General features: G+C 35.8%; 1 protein-coding gene across 2 annotated transcripts in view; it reads right to left on the minus strand.

Moving 5' to 3' along the window:
• Positions 1–12,288, minus strand: part of PPP1CB (protein phosphatase 1 catalytic subunit beta) — a 42,403-nt gene that overhangs the window by 10,109 nt on the left and 20,006 nt on the right. For both annotated transcript variants that reach the window (XM_042933361.1, XM_042933362.1), the window contains 4 exons: positions 9,477–9,608; positions 7,371–7,601; positions 5,161–5,265; positions 3,215–3,286 (listed from right to left, as the gene is read on the minus strand). In XM_042933361.1, the coding sequence (XP_042789295.1) occupies positions 3,215–3,286; positions 5,161–5,265; positions 7,371–7,601; positions 9,477–9,608 (540 nt within the window). The remainder of the gene's footprint in view (positions 1–3,214; positions 3,287–5,160; positions 5,266–7,370; positions 7,602–9,476; positions 9,609–12,288) is intronic.

The following is a 12,288-nucleotide window of genomic DNA, read 5'->3' on the forward strand; positions in this document are numbered from 1 at the left end:
TGAATTCTAATTCTGAAACCAATACTGTACTGTAACTGGAATTTAAATAAAAATTTGAGAAGAAAAAAATTACCAATAAACAATCCTCTCATCAGTAAGCTAAAACATCTTTTTTTATTTACATGACATACTTAATATACCAAGATTTTCTAGACCCCTGTGGCACTCTAGGCAATCCTATTCAAGTTGTTGAGAACTGATGAATACAACATACAAAGGGTGGGTCTGATTACACAAATGATGGGACAACGAATCCAGTAACATAAATTCATTAAAAAAAAAAAAAAAAAAAAAAGTCTGGTAGAAACCGAGAGAAAGGACAGTTTTGCTTATGTTAATGCTTTTAATGGTAAGACAGTGTGATATCATAAAACTACATTTCGTTTTTGTTCCTATTCCTGGCATACAGCTCCTAAAACCTTTGGAATTTCCTGAGTGACAGAGGTATCTTTTTATTTTTTAATGTTTAGTTATTTTTGAGAGAGAGAAAGACCACAGGCATGCATGCGTGGAGAAGAGGCAGAGAGAGGGAGACAGAATGTGAAGCAGGCTCTGAGTTGTCAGCGAACAGCCTGAAGCAGGACTTGAACTCACAAGCCATGAGATCGTGACCTGAGCCAAAGTCGGATGCTTAACCAACAGAGCCACCCAGACGACCAGACAGGAGTATCTTTTATTATTCATAAGGAGCCCCTTTCCATCACACCTGAGTGTATGCTAATGAAGTGATCCAGATCCCCTAAAGCACTTCACAATGAGGCAAGTCAACAGCAAGACTAAACATATGATTAGACGACTGGAACTTTCAGCTGTCCCCTCTCTCTGGAGAGGTGGGCTGGAAACTGAGCTCTATAAAAACTCTTGAACAACTGGACTTGGGAAGCTTACAGTTGTTGAACACACTGATGACAAAGGGTGTGGAAGTTGTTCCCCAACCGATATCTCCTAGTTCCTGAGTTGTATCCCTTTATGATAAACTGATAAATACAAGTAAAGCATCTGAGGAAGTGGTTGTGGGAATCCCAGAATTGTGGCTGGGCAGTAGTGTGGGGGCAGTCTTGTGAAATGAAGCCCTTAACCTGTGGAGTCATGGCTAACTTCAGGAATTAGTGTAATTAAATGTTAGACACGTAAGTGTTGGAGAATGGGTTGTGATGTGGAAAAACCATAAACACTGTGTCAGAAAATGCCACCAACAAAGGTATTGATGTTTTAAGCAAACGGTGAACAGAAAAGGAGAATTTTACTGCATTCAATTCACAGGTTATCACAGCATTTTATTTTTTTGTTAAAAAAATTTTTTTAATGTTTATTTTTGAGAGAGAGGGAGGGAGAGAGACAGGGTGTGAGTGGGGAGAGTGGCAGAGACAGGGGGAGACACAGAATCTGAGGCAGGTTCCAGGCTCTGAGCTGTCAGCACAGAGCCCGACATGGAGCTCAAAGTCACAAACTGCAAGATCATGACCCGAGCTGAAGTCGGACACTTAACCGAGTGAGGCACCCAGGTGCCCCATCATAGCATTTTAAGAATATAAATGCCATGATTAGTACACATCTTAGTACATACACTGGCACTCAACTATGAATAATTACCACTAAAAGCCAACAGAAAAGTTAGGCCACTGTGTCCAGAATTTATTTATAAAATTACACGAGGCTCATTTGTTAATCAACAGAGCAATGTATCCTCAAGTGGAACTTAATTTGCTTTTGTTTTGACTTGCTTCACTTACCTAAGAGTTATTCTGAACATCTGAACAGTTAACTTTCATTATTCTTTCACAAATTTTTCACAAACTCACCATGTATCTCTACAGCTTTCTGAGCTCCACAAATGTGAAATATAGAAGATGCAAAAAAATACCAGAAAACTAAATGGTAATTTTTAAAAGGCAACTGTATCCTCAGCTAAGAAAAATTATTATTTTTTAAAGATTTTATTTAAGCAATCTCTACGCCCAAAGTGGGGTTCAAACTCACAACCCAAGATCAAGCGTCACATACTCCATGGACTGAGCCAGCTAGGCACCCCAAGAAAAACTATTTTACTTAAAAAACTTTTGGGGCGCTTGGGTGGCTCAGTCGGTTAAGCGTCCGACTTCGGCTCAGGTCATGATCTCACAGTCTGTGAGTTCCAGCCCCGCGTCAGACTCTGTGCTGACAGCCCAGAGCCTGGAGCCTGTTTCAGATTCTGTGTCTCCCTCTCTCTCTGCCCCTCCCCTGTTCACACTCTGTCTCTCTCTGTCTCAAAAATAAATAAACGTTTAAAAAAAAAAAAAAATTAAAAAACTTTTGGGGCACCTGGGTGGCTCAGTCAGTTTAAGCTTCTGACTTTGGCTCAGATCATGATCTCACAGTCTGTGACTTCGAGCTCCACGTCAAGCTCTGTGCTGACAGCCCTGAACCTGGAGCCTACATTGGATTCTGTGTCTCCCTCTCTCTCTGCCCCTCCCCAGCTTGTGTTGTTTCTTTCAAAAAATAAATAAACATTAAAAATTTTTTTAAAACTTTTGATTAATTTTTTAAAAATCCTTAAAAAAATTTTATTTTTTTAACAAAAATAAATGTTTATTCATTCTTGAGAGAGGGAACAAGACTGGGGGAGGAGCAGAGAGAGAGGGAGACAGAGGATCTGAAATGGGCTCTGCGCTGACAGCAGGGTGCACGATGTGGAGCTTGAACTCACGAACCGTGAGATCATGACCTAAGCAGAAGTCAGACACTCAACGAGTGAGCTATTCAGGCATGCCCCCCGCGGCCAATTTATTTATTTATTTTTTAACTAGGCTCCACTCCTAACATTGGACTTGAACTCATGACTCTAACATCAAGAGTCGCATGCCCTAACAACTGAGCCAGCTAGACACGTCTGTTTGACTACTTTTTAACAAGTCCTTGAAGGACATAATCAATGTTGATATGAATGAAGGAATTTAGAATGACAGGAAGATAAAGGGAATCAGTTAACAAGATCTTCTGTGATAAATAAGTTTGAAAGAACCATACTACAGTTAAATATGAAACTTAAAAGTATTGCACCTTGGGAAGTAAGTAGTGGGAAATAAAATATATTACTGCAAGTAATCTGTAGTTAGCTTACTATTGAAAAAGCTCTATTATTTATTACATAAACCAATCTTCAACTAAATATATAGTTAAGTTCAAATATGTCAATATTTTACATAAAACAATTAAACTTCTCTATATACTCAACCTGTATCAGGGACATCAGTGGGTCTCATAATTCTCCGAATCTGCTCCATAGACTGCAGGTCTGGTGACAGTCCTATAAATAAAAGATGGTCAGAGTAATGACATCTAAACAATTTTCACTTAAATAAAGCAACATTTAATCAAAGTAGAGTCACTATCTGAAATTAAAAATATGTAATGTGTTCCTTCTAATGTTATCTTCAATATACAGAGTTAGAAATCTTACCATTCTTCTTTCTTTCCAACCATTCTCTGCCTTTCTCCAGGAATATACCCAATTCCAATCCTTCCGACCACTTTTGTCACTTCTCACCACCTAATCTTAAAGATGTTTACTTCCAAGTTTAAGTGCCTCACTGTCCTGTAAGACCTTCCTACATCTCTCTGCAACATGCTCATTATCTTCGTAAAGTGTAATTGTTGATCACAAGGATAAGAAAAAGCACATGAAAACACTTCACAATCTTCAGTACATAAACTATTATTTCTCTTTTATGGATAATCCAAGTACCAACACATAACTTCTTAATTTCTACTTTTAAGTATACTAATGTGCAAGAACTACAATTTCCTAAATGTTTAGGATCTACTATAAAATACTTCAATTAATATAGTAACATGTTCTATCAGAGAATAAATCATGTTTTTAATGTTTATTTATTTTGAGAGAGAGAGAGGGAGCCCATGTGTTCCCACATGTTGGGGAGGGACAGAGAGAGAGAATCCCAAGCAAGCTTCACACTGTCGTCATGGAGCCTGATGCAGGGCTCAAACTCACAGACCATGAGATCATTACCTGAGCCGAAATCAAGAATCAGGATGCTTAACTGACTGAGCCACCCAGGTGCTCCAAGAATAAATCGCTTTTTACCTCAGGCCTAGACAAGTACATCTATCTTTTCAGCATTTTTCACTTTAATTCTTCCTGCATATTAGTAAATAATAATTATAAATAATATTTATATAACTATATAAAACACTAATTTTCTTACAGTATTTTTACTATATTATTTCCATGTACAAAAACCCAATATGGTTATTAAACCATTCAACAAACTACTTTGCTCAGTATTCAAATCTCTATAATCTGATACTCATTATTCCCTATGTGCTTGACATTCTAGTTAGGCTAGTGCTCACACATTCCTTTAACTAGACAAATAAAAAAGACCATCTCAAATTCTTTACACCTCTTCAAAGTCTACTCCATCCTTCTAACTCAGGCTTCCATAAACATGTGTCCAACAATTCTCTCCCTTTCCAGACTGCATAAAAACTATTGCTTCTACAAGTGCTTTGACATAATTAAATGCTTTTCATTAGTCAGTATCTGTTTTGAAATATACTTTATCTTAACTTTTTGGAAACATGTATTTTATCAATAGGTTTTTAATTTCTTAAGACAGCCAGATAATATACAATCTATATATTTTCATGGCACCTATTCCTGCTTACTTTAAAAGTTATACAGAATAACTTATTCTATCAAAAATTATCTTTAGGATGAAAATGGACATATTACATACAGCCTAGAACTCTTGATATGTGGGACTAATAAACCCAATTTCATTTGGATTCTAATGAAAGGTATTTAATATTGGCAGGAAAGTAATCATGATCTTCTCATTTTGACTGACAGTAGTGGTATCTTTCTATCAAAACTGAAGCAAAGGGAATACGTTATTTCAAATAAAACTCTGGTTATCCTCCTCACATGTGAAATTCTTTAAAGATAAGTACTCAACTAAACATTCATTTTGTATAAAGCTTCATAAATTTCTAGTTATTAAAAGAGATTTTAGCCATGTTCAGAACAGTTTTAATAATTTGACCTTTTACACAAGCACAGCTATATTTTTCCACAGTGTGCATCCTAGTTACTGTAGGTCTTTTCCAAACAATGGAATGACAGTGAGAAAAACCCATAAAGCAAATTTACTAGTCTACCTCCATGACAACAGAAGATCTTCTCATCCACAATGGCAGCTATAGGCAGACAGTTAAAACAATCGGTGAAGGTCTTCCACAATTTAATATTAAACCTTCGTTTGCCTATAAAAAGAACAAGCAAATAGAAGAAATAAATCTAAAACTGTTTTCATTTGTTATCTCATAGCCACAGGATTATAATTTCAACTTTATTCTTTATACCGCACTTTGTTTTTTCTGTAATGAGTGCTTCTTGTATATTTTTAAAAAGGTAATAAATTTAATGAACATTCAACACCTTCCATAAAGTTAAAAAAACTTGAAAGATTGTGCTAGGTATTTTACGGAACACACATATCAAATCCTTTTGTCTCTTAAGATCACTATAATATAGTCACTTTGAAATAGTCTAACAGACTACTAGTTTATCTGTTCCATTCAATGTGTACATTAGTTGAATACCTAGCCAAATAAGTAAGCAAAAGTGAAAGGGGTATCTCTGGAGATTGTCCATTTTAACTCTAATGCATTGAGTAACACAGCATAAATTTACTGCCAAGAAAGGACAATTTCCAAATGCTTCCATGGTATTCACTTTTGAGTGAATTACAACTTGGCACTACATAAAGTATAAATAGAGACACAAAGGCTATAATTTTCCTATAGTCTAGCATAAAGAGCTACGACAAGAGAAATCTCAAGTGTATGTTCACCTTTTTAGAGTTACTTGATCTTCCTGAATTTGGCAAGAAGTTGCAACAACTAACGCTGGGGAGCGATGAAAGACACAGCACTAATTTCCTATGCTTTTATGCCATAACCTGCCTCTCTGTGAAAAAGTATAACTCAAAACAGTTTTTACAAGCTGCTCGCATGTACATTAGCTCAACTGATGTCATTTCTATAAACCTTGAGGATACTCAAGCCCATATTTTATTCTTTAAAAACACACCTCTATTCCTCATATAGCTTTAGAAAAGTGGTTATAGTTAGATGCACTACAATCTGCTTCCTGTCTACTGGTCTGATTTGAACAGTTGAAACCATACATTACACCTTAGAAGTAAAAATGCCACGTAAAATCAGATGTAGAATCATTCCTAGTAGAACGCAGCTCCACGAGACTAGAGATGATCTGTCTTGTGCGCTGCTGCATTCCTAGTGTGTAGAGTAGTGCCTGGTATACACACTTCCTCTTGTCAAATTATACAAACCAAGAAGATAGGAGTTTGAATAGGAGTCTACCATATTTAAGGAAGGAAAAAAACAAAAATAGATTCCAATGGAGAATTCACCACCAAAAAACAATAAATTCAATTTGAAAATCGTTGTATTTGGTTCTAAATTGTAATTAACCAAACATGTGTTCTTTTCCATACTCTAACAAAAGCAAAAGACCAATTCAAATGTAGTAATTTAGTAATTACACTTGGAAACATTACTACAAAACAGGAAATCAGTGATTTCTTACCGAAGAAAAAGAGTACAGTAAAATATACCTGAGTAGTTGCTATCCTCATCTCTCTTGTTTTATAGGCACAAATTAAAATTCCAATAATAAACTTAAACTTTGAAAAAATTCCATAGAACTTCTCAATATTTTTCCTTCTTTATCTCAAAGTTTATTTATTTTGAGGAAGAGAGAGAGGGAGAAAGAGAGCACTGCACGTGTGCCGGGGAGGGACAGAATCCCAAGCGGGTTCTGCACTAACAGCATGGATGTGGGGCTCAAATTCCCGAAAGGTGAGATCATGACCTGAGCAGACACTGAGTGGGCAGCTTAACCAACTGAGCCACCCAGGCGCCCTACAACTTGTGAATATTTCTTGTGACACAGGGCCAATGAAAATTTCCATCTTATCCCAAGAATGCTGAGAGCTAAAATCTTAATAGATACTAGAAAAAGAGGCTATTATCTATAGTGACCTCTGTTTCACGTGGATATTTTGCCAAATGAACTGATTAATTACAAGAGGCCCTTTCAGCTGAGTAAGGTGCAGTCAACCTGAAATACCATGATCTTAAGAGATCCCAAAGAACTAGTTTAATTGGTAATATGTTTCCTGGTTTCAGGTTTTTCTTCCATGAAAGATTATTCTTGGTCCTATGCCTGATAAATTATATTAAAAAAAAATGAATCAAAAGAAATCTTTTGAACTGGAAAATTATATTAGGGAATATTAGGGAATTTTCCCATTAATAAAAGATAAATTTTTATTTTTACTTACATTCATCATAGAATCCATAAATGCGATTGATGCTAGCACACTCATGGTTTCCTCTTAAGAGAAAGAAGTTCTCTGGATATTTTATTTTATAAGCCAATAGCAAACAAATGGTTTCCAAAGACTGCTTTCCTCTATCCACATAATCTCCTAAGAAAAGATAGTTGGCTTCTGGTGGGAAACCTCCATATTCAAATAATCGCAGTAAATCTGTATACTGTCCATGAATATCTCCTGAAAATAGAAAAAGACAATTTTAGAGCATTTGGTTACTGTGGGAAGCAGCTTCAAATGATTCCCAATGTTTACACCCGTATGTAATCCTCTCCCCTTGAATGTGGGCTGGAGCTGGTGACTCGCTTCTAACAAACAGGAGACAGAAAAAGTGGGATGGGCTGTCACTTCTGAAATTAGGTTACAAAAGATCACGAGTTCCAATCTGCTTGTACTCTCTTGCCATCTCTCATTCTTGATGCTGAAGCCAGCTGCCTTATGGAGAAGCACACATGGCAAAGAACTGAAGGAGGCCTCTGGCCAAACACTTATTAGGAACTGAGCTCTCAGTCCATCGGCCCTTAAGGAACCGAATCCTTTCATCATTGAGCCTTGAGATGAATGTAGTCCCAGATCACACCTAGATCACAACCTTGTGAGAGACCCAAAACCAGAGGATCCAGCTAAGCTGTGCCTGGATTCCTGACTCATAGAAACAGTGCGGTGATAAATTCATGCTGTTTTAAGCCATAAAGTTTTGGAGTAATCTGTTATATAACAGATAACTACTACAGTTGCTCTTATTATCTGGTAGTTTAACATTACTTTGTTATACCCAAGAGTGAGACAGCCAGAATTTAGAAATATTTAGTATAACTAATTTCTATTACCCTCCAATTATTTCTGTATCAAAGCATTTTAAAGAGTATCTTGCAGAGAATTGGAATCATTTTAAAATGTTACAAGTAACTACATTTGCTTCATTTAAATTCATAGAAGAGACTGATCATTTCCACAAAATTCTTCTTTTTCAGATTTTATTTTTAAGTCCTCTCTAACCCAACTTGGGACTCGAACTCACAACGCTGAGATTAAGAGTTGCATGCTCTACCAACTGAGCCAGCCAGGCTCTACTCCACAAAATATCATATTACCTCTTACTTAAAGGTGATATTCTAAGCAAATTAATTTATTCAACAAACATTTACTTAGCTAATATCTTTTACTTGCTAGATACTGTACCAAGAAGCACCAAGCACATGACTTAATAAACACAAGAAAGAGGAGAAAAAGTAAAGAACACACTAAGCATCTGCAGATTACAAGGTATGAATGTGGACCACTAAGAAACATGCAGGACAGTGAAAATTTTTACATATAAAAATAGTCCTTGACTGAGCAAAAGATGATGATTAAGTCCATCATCAAAGTCCATGTAAAGCTATGTCATACACACAAACAGCCACTACCAGTTATCAAGCCAAAAGCCAATGATAATTATACCACTTCCCACTGTTACATGAACTATAAAAAACGCTTTTTGTACAACAATTTTTCTGGCTAAAACAATGTGATCACTCAACCTAAGGTTGTAAATTTTTGTTTTTGGCCAGAAGCCACCATGGATATTGCCATATTGCCACCCAAACTTTAGTTTGTTTGTAACTGGTACACCAAAATGCCCATTTCTCTACATCCTTGACAACAGTGGATTATCAGTTTTTGACTTTTTTTCCGACATGTCTAGAGTTTAGGATTTGTTTTTAAATTGCATTTCACTGATTACTAGTGAGGCTGAGGATCTTACATTTATTGACCCTTTGAATTTCTTCTAAAATCTGCCTTAAAAAAAAGATCTTTCTATTGTATTGTCTGTCTTGTTTCTAAGAACTAAAAACTGTGAATAGCAATCTTGTTATCTGATGTATATTAAAAATATTGTCTGTAACTTACTATTTTATGAAAGTTTTAATTTTTATATTTTATGTTATCAAACCTATCCATCTCTCTTATACAAAAATTTTTAAATGTTTTCTCTAGATCACCTTCAATTTAATTAGGGGAGGAAAACTGGTATTCAAAATAGACTGTTTCCAACTTTACCCGATTACATACCACAAATTTTCAGCGGTGCTTCCAATTCCAAAAGAATAGGCTGGCTGAGAAAGATCTCCCGAGACTTAATACATAAGCCTCGAACTTCTGCTTCAGTCATCTGCACAATCTTTCCTGGACGACATCCTCGTACTGTTAGACAATGAATAAAATGGTCAGTTTTTAAAAATGTCTCTATAAAATAAATAATCCTTAAAAAAAAAAAAAGTCATGCCCATATTTTGAAGGTCCAGAAAGTCACACAGACAGCAAACTACCAGATACCCTGTAGTGTTCTATGGCTAACAGTAAGGTTATTCTAGTGATCTTTGCCTTTCTATCTTTATTGTTGCTGGTTTCTAATGATGTTCCTCAAGGCTGCTGCCACAGAAATGCAGTCCCTTGTGCTTTCCAGTGGCCAACCTTGCAGCCCAAGAGACCTAAACGATTTTAGGAACAGCACCTTGGAGGATAGCCTACTCTGTCAGTAAAGTCTTGCATTTAGGAAAAGGCCAAAATAGCATCATTAAGAACCAGTGGCTATGAAGAAAGGGAAATGAAACAAAAAGTGGCTGTCAGTAGGTGATTTAGTTTCACACACGTCCTTGGAAAATTATGAACAGTCTTAAGAATTTTAACAATCCCCACCCTCCAACTTCTAATCAAAACAAAATTTAAAAGGTTCCAGATAGCTATTAAATTTTAATGCGTTATTATGTCACACAAGGGCACTATATGAAAAACTCTAAAAGCTATTTAGATGGAGGAAAGCATTTTTCCTATGAATGAACAATAAAATCTATCAACTAATAAGTAACTTCTGGAACAGAGTAGGGAGAAATGGTACATGAGGAGTTCTTATTTGCCCTATTGAACTGAACTTGAAATCATTTCCTCTCATTACCTTCTCCATTGGCTCTTTCTCTCTAAATATACTGCTTGCTCCCATTTAATCTTAACTGAAAAAACATTTATTTTTTATTTTTTAAAAAATATTATTTATTGTCAAGTTAGCTAACATACAGCGTATATAGTATACTCTTGGTTTCGGGGGGTAGATTCCTGTGATTCATCACTTACATACAGCACCCAGTGCTCATCCCAACAAGTGCCCTCCTCAATGCCTGTCACCCATTTTCTCCTCTCTCCTGCCCCCTCCCCTATCAACCCTCAGTTTGTTCTCTGTATTTAAGAGTCTCTTATGGGTTTGCCTCCCTCTCTGCTTAAAACTAATTTTCCCCCTCCCTTCCCCTATGGTCTTCTATTAAGTTTCTCAAATTCCACCTATGAGTGAAAACATCGTATGTGTCTTTCTCTAACTGACTTATTTCACTTAGCAGAATACCCTCCAATTCCATCCACGTTGTTGCAAATGGCAGGATTTCATTCCTTTTTTTTTTGCCAAGTATTCATTCTGTATATACAAACCACATCTTCTTTATCCATTCATCAGTTGATGTACATTTGGGCTCTTTCCATGATTTGTCTACTGTTGAAAGAGCGGCTATAAAAATTGGGGTACAAGTGCCCTTATGAATCAGCACTCCTCTGGCCTTCGGATAAATTGCTACTAGTGTTATTGCTGGGTTGTAGGGAAGTTCTATTTTTAATTTTTTGAGGAATCTCCACACTGTTTTCCAGAGTGGCTGCACCAGTTTGCATTCCCATCAACAGAGCAAAGGCTGAGAAGGTATTTAAAAAAAGAAAGCAGACTGTATCTCTACATATCCCTACTATTTCCCATTTACAATTAAGTCCACACATTTCTTGTTAAAGACTATGTTTCTTTTGTCAGGTTCAGAGGTTAAAAAAAAAAAAAAGGTCCCCACATGCAAAAGTCAATCCATGTATACGTAACATTAATATAGTAATATCTAAGTAACAGAAAAGACAGACTCTGTTGAAATGTGCTTTAGTAAATATGACTGTTAATAAGATCACCCCTGAAATTCAAAACATCAGAACTGCTTTTATTATAGGAACTTTATCATAGCTTCTACATTAGTACTAGCTCATAATCATCAATTACCTACTTCCCATGGATATGTGGATTTTTCTAAGACCAAAAAGGGCATCTTACTTGTACTTTCCAGTAAGTATCTACAATACTAGCTTAGATGCAATTCTCTGTAAAATTCTTAATCTTGGCATTAAGTCTTAACTGTATGGGAAATGATATTTGCAAAATACAGTTTTACCATCAGTGCATCAAGTACCTGTCTACTTTCTTGAAGAGAAAAAGTTATTTTTCTTGAAGGATTAAAGATCTCTTGTTGCTTTCAGATGACAAATACTCACCTAAAAATAATTATTTAAAGATAACAGCAATGGACAACACAAACAAAAGTTGGCTCTTAGAAAAGTTCCTACAATTTTTGTTATGATTCTGTAGTAATAAAACACTTTAAGTTACCAACACTTGGTTGTAACTTGATGACAATCATTAAAACTAGTGTGTGTCACTCTGACATGTCAATTTAAAGCGTCTAAATTACAGTGGTGAATATTTTATCTCATATTTGTTTTATTTTCCCTGTAAATTATGTGTTTAATTTCGACCTCCCAAGTAATTTAGGTTACACTACGGTGTACTTTGACTAATATTTTTACAGAGCTAGAAACGCTTCAATTTAGAAGTCATGCTAATCCATAAAACTAAAAATTTACCAAAACAAAAACACACATGAAATTTCGTTGATTTTTAAGGTGCATGGTTTTCCCCAATTAATTTTTAAGTTCCGAAATACTTTGCAATCAATAATTTCTTACAATTTTAATTGGCAGTTGCTTTTTGCCTCTTAGTGGCATATAAAACAATGGAGCATTGCATAAT

Source organism: Panthera leo, chromosome A3 (assembly GCF_018350215.1).
Source record: "Panthera leo isolate Ple1 chromosome A3, P.leo_Ple1_pat1.1, whole genome shotgun sequence".
Lineage (NCBI taxonomy): Eukaryota > Metazoa > Chordata > Mammalia > Carnivora > Felidae > Panthera > Panthera leo.